Here is a 15,006-nt window from a genome sequence, read left to right as displayed (position 1 = left end):
AATTCTAAGAGTTTACAATTGCTTCTTAAAAGCTATAATCACAAACTGTGATATTTCTCTTAACGTTTAAGCTTAATCTCACTAAAATATTACAACAGCAATGTAGTGAGCTTTGATGAAGATGAAGATTCTGAGCTTTGGATTTGAACAGAGTTTCAGCAAGTTAATAAGCGTTGTTTTGTTCAGAATCGTTAACCTTGCTTCTCATCAGAACTTCATATTTATAGGCGTTGGAGAAGATGACCGTTGAGTGCATTTAATGCTTTGCGTGTTCCGTACAGCATCGCATTTAATGTTATACGCTTTTGTCAACTACCTCGAGCCTTGTTCACGCTGTGTCTACTGACGTAGCCTTTAGTAGCTTTTAACGTTCCTTTTGTCAGTCAGCGTAGCTTGCCACTTGTACTTTCTTCTGATCTGATGTTTGTGAATACAACGTTTGAATATCATCAGAGTCAAACAGCTTGGTGCATAGCATCTTCTGATCTTCTGACCTTGAAGTGCTTCTGAGCGTGATACCATCAGAACTTCAGTGCTTCTGTTCTCTTGTTCTTCTGATGCTTTCATAGACCCATGTTCTGATTCTGCTTCGACCATCTTCTGATGTCTTGCCAGACCATGTTCTGATGTTGCATGCTGAACCCTTTGAGACAAAGCTTCTGAGCTCTGAATTATGTGTACTCTTTATATATTTCCTGAAAAGGAAATTGCATTGGATTAGAGTACCATATTATCTTAAACAAAATTCATATTATTGTTATCATCAAAACTAAGATAATTGATCAGAACAAATCTTGTTCTAACAAACTTAAGATATGAGGGTGAGGAAATTTATGCATATTGTAACACCCCACTTTCCCATCTCGAATATATATAAATTATAAATACATAAATAATCAGAGTAATACGAGTAGGATGTCACATCTTCTAAAAATCCATAAAACATCGCTTTATTTTTTATGTTGCTTTGTCATCTTTATTATTCAAAACAGAAAAAGACTCAATACAGGAACTTATTATTTTTAAAGATTGTTGTGATACAGATTCAATGTCAAGGTAGTAGAGTCCTCCACTCTCCTTGGCACTGCCAATCATTTTCCTCGAGTTCAAATACTGAAAGACAGTGAGATCGAAAAAAAATTAGTTTGACAATTTATATCTTGAGCTAATTTACTGACAAACATTAAATTACATGATAAGTTTGAAACATGAAGGGTGATTTTATGAGTTAACACAAGAGAAAACACAACTGATCCTTTACCTGCAATGACTGAAAAGAAACCATCTGCGATTTTTATTTTTTGATTACCTGCACATGGACTATATGAAGAGAACAAAGTAGATTCACCTATCATTTGATCAGATGACCCTGAATCTACTATCCAAATATGATTGGGACTGACACTAAGATATGCATAATTAACTTTTGTTGTTATAGAGCGAGAAGGAGTTGGAGACTCGAGGAGTTTGAGCAGTTTGTCTAGTTGTTTTGTAGTGAGTTAAAGCTAAGTCGAAGAGGATTGTTGCCCTTGATAAGAATTACTAGCCAGAAATGCATTACCACCTTTCTTCTTCTAGTTAGGAGGTTTGCCTTTGAGCTTACAACAAGTTTCACGCGTATGCCATTTGCGCTTGTATAGATCACACCAAGGAACTTTGTCTGACATTTTTCTTCTGTTGAGGTTCCTAGTATCCAGAGTTGGGCCTTCATATTTAGATCATAATTCCTTGTCGTGCATTCTCCTTTCTTATTTCTGCAAAAGTTTTATGAAGATTTGTCAATGGTGTTTTTCCTAAAACTCCACCTCTTACCTCATCAAGGTCTTTATTCAGCCCAGCTAGAAACATGAAGACACAATCATTTTCTTGCCTCTTGAGAAACAAAACACTATCTTCTGTACCCTCAAATTGTCATCGTAATAGAGATTCAACTCTTGCCCCCAAATTGCCATAATTTTTATTTTAAACCAAAAATTTGGGAGGAGTTTTGAATATCATAGTATGTTTCCTTAACAACTTCCCACACATCCTTTGTAGAAGGAAAAATCATGTTAGACTTACCTATTCCAGTTTCCATAGACTTACTAACCAAGCAATAATCAAAGAGTTTTCAAACTTCTGTTGTTTGTAAACAGGGTTTCCTGTTGTCGGTTCAGCTATTGCTCCAAGTAAAAAAACCAAGCGAACGGTTTAGACTCATTCATTATAGTTATTCTCATTTATCTTTGGAATATTGACCTTGAGGGGGTTTGACGAACCCTCTTGGTCATTGTAGCATATGTTGGAATTACTGTCACCATAAACACTGTTGTTCATGTTTTCATTGTTGTCGCCATTACCGCCACTGTTTACGACCACCGACGTTTCCTCTAGTCTGCCATCTCCACGACCATTTCTGTTTCCTTTGCCATCGCTACCATGGCCATCGCCGTCTCCTCTGTCACTGCCATTTCTGCAGTCGCCACCATTATCTACGCCTGATTCAGGTGGTTGTTCACTATGATTGCATCTGGTGTAGGCATGTGCTGAAGAAGTTGTGATTCATCATAGGAGTCTAAACGAGTATATGAATCAGGTTGGGTAAGGAAACAAGTTGAACAGAAAAACTCTAAAGGAAACAGCCCCGAACCCAACTAATTATGAAAAGCTTTATGGTGAAACTCTAATCTAATACTCTTATACCATATTAAAGACAATAGATAGCATGTTGTTATATATTATTCCTTAGCCTAAAGCTGATTTATTAAGAGAAAATACAATTAATTACAATAATTCTCTTCTTAAGGAAATTAAACATACATAATGGAATAATCCAAAATAAAATAGATAAATAAAGATGGTATTTTCCAACCATAAATTGCTTTTGAAATCAACAAAATTTGATTTTTTTAAATAACCAGGTATTAAAAAAAAAGGCAAATAACTACGTTTCGGAAAAAATTACACAAATAACCATGTTTCAGAAACCTTTAATCCAAGGCGTCATCCGAGATGGCTCATTCCAATTTTTTTTGCCCTAGGCGCCATCAGTTATGGCTCCTGCAGTACCAATAAGTCATGTCATATGATGCCTCCATTATCTTTATAGGAGGAGCCATCTCATATGACTCCTCCTTGTATATGTGTTTTCTATAAATAAATACCCCCTTTCTCCACCATTTTTCACATTTTCTCACTACACCTTCTCATTTCCCGATGCGGGCCCTTCATCATTTCCCCTTAGCCCAGACATGGGCATACATGAAACCTATTCCCCAACCGACCCAACATACAGCCAACCATCACACCGTAGCACCCAACATACATATATGTATCAAACTTCACAAATGCCAATTCTGCGTACCCCACTTTTTCGGATGAGTAATGCTATCGAGTTCACGTGGACCCCACCCCCACCGATGCGTCAATGATTGTTTGGGTCAATGATTGTTTGAAAGCGAGACTTCGGCAGATTTTGATCTGACACATGGGTCAATGATTGTTTGAAAGCGAGACTTCGGCAGATTTTGATCTGACACATAACATGGACGCTGAACGCATTGACTTCGCAGGGCCCTCGACCCAACCACAACAAGAAGGTCCTACAGTGCAACAACGACATAGGCGAGGATGCTCTAGTCGTTATCAAAATCCAGGCGACCAATAAATTTTATGTAACTTTTTCCTCAATTATGTAATCGTTTTGTATCAATGGAAATCGAAGTCTCATTTCTCCACAAAATTGTCATTTATTTTTATAAAAAAAGTTTAAAAAATGTTAAGAAATACACTAAGGCGCCATCTGAGATGTCTCAGTGCAAAACAGATACACATAGGCGCCATCCCACACTCCTCCTCCTCTAAAAAGTTCAATGGAGGCGCCATCTAACTTGGCTGATCCACTTTAACCATTTATGAAACATGGTTATTTGTGTAATTTTCTCCGAAACGTGGTTATTTGCGTAATTTTTTTTAATATCCGATTTTTTAAAAAAAATCACAAAATTTCAATATTATTTTCTAAGTTATTATTTTTAATTAAATTCATCATTTTGACTTAAAAAATCACCTTGAAAGCTTTATAGTAAAACTCTAATCTAATACTCTTATACCATATTAAAGACCATAGATAGCATGTTGTTGAATATTAATCCTTAGCCTAAAGCTGATTTATTAAGAGAAAATACAATTACTTACAATAATTTTCTTCTTAAGGAAATTAAACATACATAATGGAATAATCTAAAATAAAATAGAGAAATAAAGATTGTATTTTCCAACCAGAAATAACTTTTGAAATCAACAAATTTTCAATATAATTTTCTAAATTATTATTTTTAACTAAAATTCATCATTTTGACTTAAAATCACCTTGAAAGAATCAATATAATCCAAAAGCTACAATTCTTGATTCAATGAACAAAAACCACATTGAAAGGATCAATCTAATCCAGAAGCTGGTCCTCATATTGATCCAATGAAGAAAAATATTTTTTTAGCTTTTCCACAAACATAAGAAAAGTATGTTGACATAAGAAGGAAGAGGTGGTGGATGTGTCACTTTCCACAAACATTGTTGACATCTGTAAACCACATAGTTTGAGAATTATGACCATTTCCATTCAGCCACCATTCCATTAATGTAATCATCATGACATTCACAAGCCGGCTTTTAGAATAATCACTTATTTTCAAAAGTCAAATTAGTTCAGTTATATACTCACTAACATTTTGTTTTCACATTTATAGTTCACTTTTTCACACCTTTGTTTGTCTTATTCTTAAAAGGTTTGTTATGTTTTTTGTTGTTGTCATAAATTGACTTAGAAGATGATTATGATTATGTATTGCAGATTATAGATTATAGATTATCAGTGATATAAGAATAGAAAAACAATTATGAGGTGTAGTAGCTGTTTTGGAACATTGTTTATAAAGAAGGAGAAACAACCTTCTAATTATATTTCTAGTGAAATTGAAGGTAAGATATTTAATTTTTTTTTGTTGATTATTAGTTTCTATGATTTTGTAGGGAAATTATAGTTTTTTGTTTTTGTTTTGTAGGGTATTCTTTGGATAATCTTAAGCATTTTTCTGATAAAGAATTGAGATTGGCAACTGATAATTACCATTTAAGCAATAAGATTGGAAGAGGAGGTTTTGGAACTGTTTACAAGGTATTTAGGTTAACTTATTCTTCAATTTTCAGTTTTTTATTTTTGATTAACAGAAGTAGGGTTCCGGTGTCCAACTCCGCGCTAATCTAGACTCCACAAAGAGTGTTGGTCGACTAAGACAGCATGACAACCGGTCATGGAAGTCGAAATCCGCTAAGGAGTGTGTAACGACTCATCTGCCCAATCAACTAGCCTTGAAAATGGATGGCGCTGAAGCGCGTGACCTATACTCGGCGGTCGAGGTAAGTGCCAGGTGATAGGCCCTGATGAGTAGGACGGCATGGTGGACGCTGCAAAACCCAGGACGTGAGCCTGGGCGGAGCGGTCGTCGGTGTAGATTTTGGTGGTAGTAGCAAATATTGAAATGAGAACATTGAAGGCCGAATAGGGAAAGGTTCCACGTGAACGGCCATGAGTTAGTTGATCCTAAGGGACGGGGAAAGCCCGTGATAGCCCTCTAAGCACATACACGGGATTCGGTGTCTACTTCATCTGAAGTTGTTTTATTGTAGTTGTTTTATTATCGGTGAAAGGAAATTAGCGTTTACAGCTCGCTTCGCGCCTTCCAATAAAATGAAATCGCGCATTATATATATTTTTATGGTTATTATTAAGATGTTCTAAATTTGTAAGTAAACATGAATGTGATAATTTTGGTAGGGAACATTAAAAAATGGAAGAAAGATAGCAGTGAAGCCTCTTTCTGTTGGATCAAAGCAGGGAGTTAAAGAATTTTTGACCGAAATTACAACCTTATCGAATGTTAAACATTCAAACCTTGTGGAATTGGTTGGATTCTGCATTCAAGGACCGAATCGTACCGTAGTTTACGAGTATGTCGAAAATGGCAACCTTCATACCGCATTACTCAGTAAGTTTCATATCATATCATGTAACATATCAAATTCATAAACATATGAAAGGATGAAGAATTTAACATTTCTTTTCTTAGGCAAGAAGAGTTCAAGCATCAAACTAGAGTGGAGAAAAAGATCTGCGATTTGCGTCGGTACGGCGAAAGGTCTTGCATATCTTCATGAAGAACTTGCACAACATATTGTACATAGAGACATCAAAGCTAGTAATGTACTACTTGACAAAGATTTCAATCCCAAAATTGGCGATTTCGGTATGGCCAAGTTATTTCCAGATGATATCACTCATATCAGCACGAGAATCGCCGGAACAACGTATGCATTTTTAGTTTTGATGTTTATAATTTGAATGTGAAAATGATTGATAATTTATACAAGTTCTGGTTTTGATTTAATCAGTGGTTACTTAGCACCAGAATATGCATTAGGTGGACAGTTAACCAAGAAGGCTGATGTATACAGCTTTGGTGTTCTTATACTTGAAATAATTAGTGGCAAAAGCAGCTCAAAAACAAATTGGGATGGATCACATAAATTCCTCTTAGAATGGGTACTTAAATCTCAATTTCCTATATTTATAAGTTTTACAACATTAAACATTTAATGTTTTTTTAGGCCTACAAGTTAATATTATTTAGATTATAATTCAGAGGTTACCTTATTTTGAAGGCTTGAAACTTGAGAATGTGCTTCTCTTAAGGTTTCAGATTTGAATTTCTCTGGTGCTAACAATTTTTGTGTTTGACCCGTTTATACAAAAATTTGCTCTGACTTCATTTCAACCCCCACTAGTAGACAATGTGATTGGCCAGGCCATCTTGATTAGTCGGACATAGAGTCGGATACCGAGTTTCTAAAAAAATATATTTTGACTATGAAATCTTAAAGATATCGTTATTTGTGTATGTCTTTATGCTCTTAGAGTTTGTTTGGAAGATATGATTTAAAAATGAGAAACTTTTAATAAGTAATGTGTAGTCTACGTAGGATTGAGTTAGGTCAAATCTAAATTCCAAGATAATATTAGAGTTTATCCAAGAATTCATCTTCATAGGATTGAGTTAGGTCAAATCTAAATTCCAAGATAATATTAGAGTTTATCCAAGAATTCATGGGTCTCTGCCAAAAAATGGGGCGGGATAGAAAGTTTGGCTTGGCCGGTCAAAAAATGGGGTGGGACGGGCCAAGTAGATGGAGCAGGAGAGAAACTTCGGCTCGAGCTATCACCCATAAAGTCTTAAAATGGCAAAAAGTCATGTATGTCTTGTTTATGTCCACGTCCGTCAAAGCCTGCCAAAAAATGGGATGGGGCAGGACGAAAACTAAAAAATGGCAAAAAGTCATACCTACCACATTTATGTCCGCGTCCATCAAAGTCCGCCAAAAAATGGGACGAGGCAGGCCGAAAACCTTGCCTCAGCCTGCCGTATTTGGTGGGTTAAACGGCAGGTCCAACAACCCTTAGTTAAGAGTCAGACTTGAAAGAAATATGACTTGAAGATGCATTAATAGGTGGCAAACAATTTTCACCTTAAAAGTCGGTTTTGTTAATATTTAAGTGAAACTTTGAATATATTGATGATTACTTCCAACAGGCATGGCAACTACATGAAGATGAGAAATGGTTGGATCTAGTAGACCAAGACATGGAAGAATATCCTGAGAAAGAGGTAATCAAGTACATCAAGGTGGCACTTTTCTGCACACAAGCAGCAGCAAAAAGAAGGCCATTGATGTCACAGGTTGTTGATATGCTCTCTAAGGAAATTCAGCTCAATGAGAAGCAACTAACATCACCAGGATTTTTCAATTATGATGTTGGAGAATCCTCTCAAAAGAAATCAAACCCTGAATCTTTAGTTTATCACACTAGTTCTACTCAAGATAGTATTACTCAGGTCACTCTTAGGTGATGATGAATGATTATATAGTTTTGTGTGAATTGCATAGTTGCAAAATGAGAAGGAAAGAATTTTTTTTTTCTATAGAAATTTATAGATTAGATTAAGATTTTGGATTTTAGTCTTTTAAACTAGATGATGCAAAGAGATTTTTGTTGTATATTGCTTGAGAAGTTCACTCAACTTTCAAATTTGTCAAGGTTTAACATGATTTCAAGATACTAACTTTCTTAGCAAGTTTCATATGTTATTTATTACTTTTATGATTGATAGAAAGGATTAAAGAATGTAAAAAATATCACTTGCTTCAGCAATCCTCAAACTGGGCGCGTAGAAAATCGCTTATCTCTTGGAATTTTCAAAAGTACTCTTGCACGATCATTAACGTAGATGAAAGTTGTAATGGCACTCCAATTCGTATTGGTTTGGATTCATAACAAATTCTTCGGATATCTTTCAAGTAGAGCTTTGGGCCATCTATCAAGGCCTTAATTTAGCGAAGGATATGTGCATTATCGAATCAACTTGCTACTCTGACTCTTCCCTCGATATTAGCCTATTTGTAAACCTCTTGAATAAATATCATAAATATGGAGTGTTGATTCAAAGTATTAAAGATATTATTATGCTAGAAAACACCATGTTAGAGTCATTCACACTCTAAAAAAAGACAACCAAAGCGCCGATTTGATGGCAAAGCTCGCAACTGCTAGTAACATCGATCTTCTGATTCACTCATCCCTCAAGGATTGAGTAACATCTTTGTAGTAGATACGGCTGAAACTTACTTTTTAAGGATTTAATTTATCTTTTGTTTTCTCTGTTCTTTTTCTTTAGCCTTGTAAACAAAAAAACATGTAAAATGAATAAACGATAACTACATCTTGGTGTATAAATGGAGTTTATTAATATATTAACAAACTAATTAATTTATATTAAATTTTAACTAACTAACCAAAACTAACTTCTATATTATATTGTATGTTGTTTAGGAAAATCAATGAAAGATTAGATTAGTTTTGCTTGATCCTCACGCCATTTCTTTAATTTGGATGTCTTATCTTGTGTTTAAAACAATAATAAACAAGCCTTATTTTATCAAGGGATTTGGTTATATGGATCAAATTATATCATAATCTTCTATTCAAAATTGCTTCCACCTAATTTATCTATTTTGAGATCTTTTTTAATAGTCATTTTTTATAATTTTTTATGTCTTCATCTATTTCTAATGGTTTGATTTCTCTTCGTCTTAGTCCACTTTCTCTTATATAGTTATTTCAAATCTTAATTTGTCTAATCTTACCGCTAATCATACAACGCATCCAACATCCATCGCTACATATTCAAAACTCTTGAAAAAATTTGTTTAATTAAATCTATTAAGTTTGTCACATAGACTTATAATAAAGAAAAAGTTCCAACTAAAATAAAATTTTAAACTAACATTATTTATTTTCCTCTAAGCCTATTTTAGAAGTATGTCAAATATTTACTTTCAAAGGATTAATGCTTAGACTTTTAATGAGACCAGTTGAACGAGTGAAGCTTTTAAGATCATTCTCAAACTTAAAATAGAATCTTAGGACAAATTCGGTTCAGCCTAATTTCTATCCCTAGAAGCAACCCCAACCTACTGGGAAAAGGAAGGTGGTAGAATGGAAACTAGGAAGAGAATAAGCTGGTGACGATTACGAAGAGATAAGCAAAATCTGTCACCGTTAAAAGATGATATTAAGGCAGCAGAACTCATACGATATCAGTTTAATATTAGGGATAAGAGAGGAAAATTGAAAGGTGTCGTATTTCTAAAAATTGGGAGAAAAGCTTGTAAAAAAAACATTGAAAATTGTAAACATGGTAGTAACATAGGGGAAAATGTGCCTATAGTGTGGCATCACTTGTATTACAGACAATGAGATCAAGCATTCATCAACAAAAACAAATTGACACTGGAGTATAGAAATTTATATCAGGTCCCAAAAATCAGCAACCTCGTCATCATAAAGTCATTACGCATCTATTTATAACCATGAACATTGAATCTACATGTCATATTTGTTCATAGTATTATATTTAATTTAATAAAAACCTTAATGTAGGTACTAAAATGCAACCAATAAGTATTTCGAACTAATGACAAGATCAAAAGATTCATTAAACACAGCAGGTGCAAAAAGGGATATCAGACAACCGATTGAGAGAAGGAAACAAGGCAAAATTATGCAGCAGGTTGCTCTTCAGTTGCAGAGGCTTCTTCCTTGGGTTCCTCTGCAGGGCCATTGGAAGTCACATCCTTTGGTTGTGATCCTGATGCACCTTCAGCTGTAGGAGTTGCTTTAGGAGTTGTTTCTTTTCCATCCTTACCGACTTTGGCATCTTTGGCAGGAGCAGGTGGTGGTGGTGGAGGAATCATGTGAGGTGGTGGTGTATGCTTCAGCTTTAACAGTATTTGCCGCATCCTGGAAAGATCGGTGGGTTTGCCAGGCTTAGGGCCTTGGATAACAGTGATCGATGGCTTCTTATCCTGATCTTTTTTGCCTCTCTTCTTTTCAATGCTAGGAACCTCACGAGGAATGAGCTCTGCAATTGTCTTCCAGTAAGCTTTGTCTGCCTCTTTGTGAAACTTCTCTTGATTAGCCACAAATAACTGCTCCATAGAAAAATTTCATTTTATATTCAAATTACCAGAGCATGAGAAAATATCATCAACAAGAAAATGATAAAAAGGTGATGCTAGTAAATTTTACCTTCTCCCTTTCTCTATTTTGAACCTTGTTAGTTTCAACATTAAGCTTCCTTTTCTCATAGAAAGCCACCTTATACTCCTCAGCTTCCTCGAGAATCTTCAATCTCGTTTCTTTTTCCTTTTTCTCCTTCTCCTCTAGCTCAATGGCATTTTGACTGTACAAGGAAAGCCAAAGACATTCATTGACAACGGAGTTCAGCAAAACTTACAATACACCCTAAATCTTTATTGAACTAAGATCGGAAATTAAGGGAACGGTTGTTTTTCCATTATGTTTATAAGAATATGCGTCCCTTTAATAACTTTACAAACAGAGGATTTAGATTAACAGCATTATTTTATTTTTTGCTCAAATTTATTAATGTTATTAACTATCCTAGTGCAAAGAGAAGCTTTGGAGCATGGTTGAAGTTGCTTCCATATGACTACGAGATCACTGGTTCATATTGTGCAATCAGCCAATTGCAAATACTAAACACATAATGGGTTTCATGCTCTATTATTGTGACAGGAAATTTTATAACAATGTGTTTCCCTACATTAATTATGCTATGTGGTATATCACATTGACCAGTAATTTTAATCAGTAATTGCAAGTAGCAATTTGCAGCCATTTTTGGAAATCTATAGTACTGAAACTCTAAACATTTTATATAGGCTCCAACAAATACATAAATGTTTTCTGATAATACATGGCCCATGACATTAAAACAAATATTTCATATCAAATTTAGAATCCTAGTTTTTGTATTGCTATGTGATCCTACACAAAAGATTGATTGCACAGTATACAAATAAAAAAAACAAATCAATTTTTTAAACATAGACCAGTCATTCGTTGTGATAATGTCAAATATCATAAAGTTTTCAAATCAAACAGATGAGCAATATTAGAAAATGGATTAGAAAGAGTAGGGTAAAAAGCTGCAATTGTAATGAAGACACAATCATCGTAAAACCATAAAAGAGTAACAGAATGTTCTTTACTCATATGATATGAGAGCATGCTAACAAACAGTCTCCAACACACTATTATTAAATTAAAGTCATACAAAAGCCCCATTAAATTATGTAAAATCCACTCCCTATTTGGCCAAACCCACTTCCTACCCAGAGAAACTCGATTTCACCCAACGATGAAGACCGTGTTAAAAAATGTTTAAAAGTATTTTTTTCGCAGTATAAATTGAGGAGGGGAAGTTCCATTATCTCTACAGAGAATGTAGAACAGACAGGGTATTTAGGGAAGCATAGACATAAACCGGGGAGGAACATGTTGGAGGGCCATGAAGACCTGATTGTAGAATCTCATAACATTCTTTTTTAATTTTATAACACATTACACTAAAAAATATCAGTACATTTGCACAACCAAATTTGTCCAACATCTATTGCTCCTCCTTACATTACATGAGAGGAAGAAAGAAACAGACCGAAAATAGACAAAAATTCTACCAAGGTTATCGATTTTTAAAGCCCAATAGATTAAAAATCTTAGAGAAATCAGATCTTTCATGCTATACTTTCCGCGCCCACAAAATTTAAGAAATGTCAAGAGGATCTGAAGCGATCCTCATCAGGATTGTGAGTCAGCTTTTCGTAAATTGCTTGCCTGACCCAAGTTCAACGCCAGTGAGATGTAAAACCCATGAATGTCACCTTGAATATAATTATCCAACTCCAAATGGCAAGGCGTCAAACAGTGACTACCCTTCAGTTAACACAAAATCAAATAAAACGAGCAGTACACAAGTAAAACCTAAAAATTGTTTAATCTGTGATGAAATTTTTTTAGAAGTAGAAATTCATCTCAGTATTCAGAGTTTACAACACTCACATATAATCACCGAGATGGAAATCCAAATCCAGCTGCAACCTTAATTATAATCTATTTCACCATAGAATTTATCCTAACAAATACCTCGCTACAGATCAAACTTCCATAAGTAAAATATTAACTATTATCCCCCTCTCGTATTACAGTTCAAACTTCATCCACCTAAGGATACCCTTGAAACCTGTGGATATAAATCAATTCCTCCCTATTTTACTCAATTTCCCAGGAAAATTATATATCATATCTTACCATAGCTCAACTAACTACTTCAAGTGAAATTGCAATTGCAAATATGTAGCACCGACACCTCTGATAAAAGGCGTGTCCGTGTCTGCAACAGACACCCACACCCATACTTGTGATTGCTTTAATTTATTATTTTTTAAATTATTACCAGTGTCGCCGTCTCAGTATCAATGCTATGCTTCATAGATTGCAATTGCAATAAACTAAGTTTCAATTCGTTTGTTCCTACAATTAAGATAAATCACATCGATTCCTGATTCCTAATCATAACTGCTTACAATTAACCACAAAATATGTTATGATCGAACTTCTAGGTCAAACCAAAGTCATCACAGTCACAGATCTAAGCAAATTCAAACGAGATCCAACAAATTCACAAAACAGAAAGAAAAAAAAAACCTGCAACCTACTTACCGGCGCCATTCGCGAAGAGCGTAACCTTCCTCTGACTCCATCTCACCAGGCGGAGGAAGAATCGGACCATCAGAAACAAAAACACTGTCACTCTCACCGTAACCGTTTCCGTTATCGTTCCCGTTCTCTACCGAAACCGATTCAAATGGAGACGGAGAGTAACCAGGATTCGGATCACTGAATCCGAAGATGTCCGGTGAAGCCTCAGCGGCGTGATCCACGGTGACATCACCGTCGCCGGAGAAGTTGGAGTAACCGCCGAAACCGGAGTAGGTATCGTCCTGATCGGAGGTAGCGAAGTGGTGAGTTGAAGAAGGGTTGACGTTCAAGTCATCAGTGAATGCGTCGAAGGAAGACGACATAGCTGCGGAGCTTTCTCTCTCTAGAAACTGTTTCTCTCTCTAGAAAACGGTTTCTCTCTCTTTCTGAAAAATGCAAATGCGCACAGTGCTGGCTTTGTCTTGACGGGTTGAGAACTGCCTCTACACTTTTCTTTGACTCGTTTAATACTTCGCGATGAAATAAAAAGAAAAATACAGTGAAAAGAATAAAAAATATTTTCAATAAAATTTTTAACATATATAAAATAAAATTGAATACTTTATTATACCTTTTTTGTTATTAAAATTATTTTTTTAAGGTAAATTAGATATTTAATATTTGACATTTTATTTTTTTTATTGTTTATTTTTTTAATTACGGTAGTGGAATAATTGAGGAAGATCTTTGGGTGAAGGCTAGAAGCGTACACGTTGTCGTTCTCGAGACTCCCCTAAATATATTCGAGCATTCTTTATTTGGTTAGATTTCCCCTTGCTCGGATTAGTCACTCAATTTTCCATTCTTTTGTCTACAATGTGCGTTTATGGGTGGAGCGTGCATTGGGTCAATAGTCAGTATCTAAGAAGTCGTGGGGTATAACCATATCTCATGAATTTCTAGGTATTAACCCCACTTTCGAGAAAGTTGTTATATTATAGGGAGACTTTGTTAGTTCAATCCAATGCCCCTAGGAGACATATAGAGACACCACCCGTACAGAGTTTCTCACTTTATCATGTGGTTACTTCTAGTCCTCAACAAACCCTCAGACATTCCTTATACATTGGGAGGTTTTCACACTCATTGTACTTAAATCCACAATATAATTGACACCCACCGTAAGACCCCGATAAGACTGACCTGGACCACTCTCACTACATTCAACCATCGTATTGTCTTGCACTCTCCCACATCATGAAGAACAAGAAGATAGTTACTCCAGCCAAGGAAGACTTTGACGGTGAGGAAAGCGTCACAGCGCAAATATGTGCCGCTATGGACAATCTTCAGCATCAAAACCAAACTTTGGAAAACAACGTTTGCCATATTGATTAACGTCAGAACTAAATTGTTTTCTAAAATATCATGTAATGTTGTCATCAAAACATAAGGCCAGATGCATAACCAAATCTTGTTCTTACATGTGGATGGTTCATTTTAAGAAGATTACACTGGAATTTATGATTACTGTAATGAAATCCTAAGGACAAGATTTGAGGCATTCAATAGTGTGATTGTAGAGTCAAGGGCTAGGCCATTGGTGACTATGCTTGAGAAGATAAGGACTTGCATAATAGAAAAATGGGCAGCTAATAGGACAAGATTCTCATAGTTAAGTGATGGGGATATCTTATCCAACATTAAGAAGAAGGTGGAGAGAACAAGCAAGTATACAAACTAATGGATAGTAAGGTACATTATTAGTTGTAATTTTGATAGTATGGTTCAATACTTATTGTGAATTTTGTATATTATTCAAAATTATGAATTTTGTTGTAGGATGCCA

At 35.2% G+C, this 15,006-nt stretch overlaps 2 protein-coding genes across 2 annotated transcripts; one reads left to right on the top strand and one right to left on the bottom strand.

Annotated features, from left to right (window-relative positions):
* The first annotated feature begins 4,418 nt into the window (after nt 1-4,418).
* On the top strand, nt 4,419-8,511 carry LOC131633492 (cold-responsive protein kinase 1-like). Its single transcript, XM_058904207.1, has 6 exons — nt 4,419-4,960; nt 5,044-5,156; nt 5,817-6,027; nt 6,109-6,346; nt 6,431-6,581; nt 7,627-8,511. Exons 1-6 carry the CDS (start codon nt 4,879-4,881, stop codon nt 7,942-7,944), a joined length of 1,113 nt encoding a protein of 370 aa, XP_058760190.1. The 5' UTR covers nt 4,419-4,878; the 3' UTR covers nt 7,945-8,511.
* Nucleotides 8,512-9,930: 1,419 nt separating this feature from the next.
* LOC131633490 (clathrin light chain 1-like) lies at nt 9,931-13,668 on the bottom strand. The gene is made up of 3 exons (XM_058904205.1): nt 13,179-13,668; nt 10,683-10,836; nt 9,931-10,582 (listed from the first exon to the last, which is right to left on the bottom strand). Exons 1-3 carry the CDS (start codon nt 13,538-13,540, stop codon nt 10,154-10,156), a joined length of 945 nt encoding a protein of 314 aa, XP_058760188.1. The 5' UTR covers nt 13,541-13,668; the 3' UTR covers nt 9,931-10,153.
* Nucleotides 13,669-15,006: the final 1,338 nt, after the last annotated feature.

This window comes from Vicia villosa, unplaced genomic scaffold, assembly GCF_029867415.1.
Source record: "Vicia villosa cultivar HV-30 ecotype Madison, WI unplaced genomic scaffold, Vvil1.0 ctg.001130F_1_1, whole genome shotgun sequence".
NCBI lineage: Eukaryota > Viridiplantae > Streptophyta > Magnoliopsida > Fabales > Fabaceae > Vicia > Vicia villosa.
This window is presented reverse-complemented; position numbering and strand designations above follow the sequence as displayed.

Excerpts from the sequence above, each read along its gene's own strand:
- LOC131633492 (XM_058904207.1), top strand. The coding sequence starts at position 4,879 with ATGAGGTGTAGTAGCTGTTTTGGAACATTGTTTATAAAGAAGGAGAAA. Across the intron at positions 4,961-5,043 it reads TATTTCTAGTGAAATTGAAG|GGTATTCTTTGGATAATCTT; the intron begins GTAAGATATTTA and ends TTTGTTTTGTAG. Across the intron at positions 6,028-6,108 it reads CCTTCATACCGCATTACTCA|GCAAGAAGAGTTCAAGCATC; the intron begins GTAAGTTTCATA and ends TTCTTTTCTTAG.
- LOC131633490 (XM_058904205.1), bottom strand. The coding sequence starts at position 13,540 with ATGTCGTCTTCCTTCGACGCATTCACTGATGACTTGAACGTCAACCCT. Across the intron at positions 10,837-13,178 it reads GCTCTTCGCGAATGGCGCCG|TCAAAATGCCATTGAGCTAG; the intron begins GTAAGTAGGTTG and ends TTCCTTGTACAG. Across the intron at positions 10,583-10,682 it reads AAAATAGAGAAAGGGAGAAG|TTATTTGTGGCTAATCAAGA; the intron begins GTAAAATTTACT and ends TCTATGGAGCAG.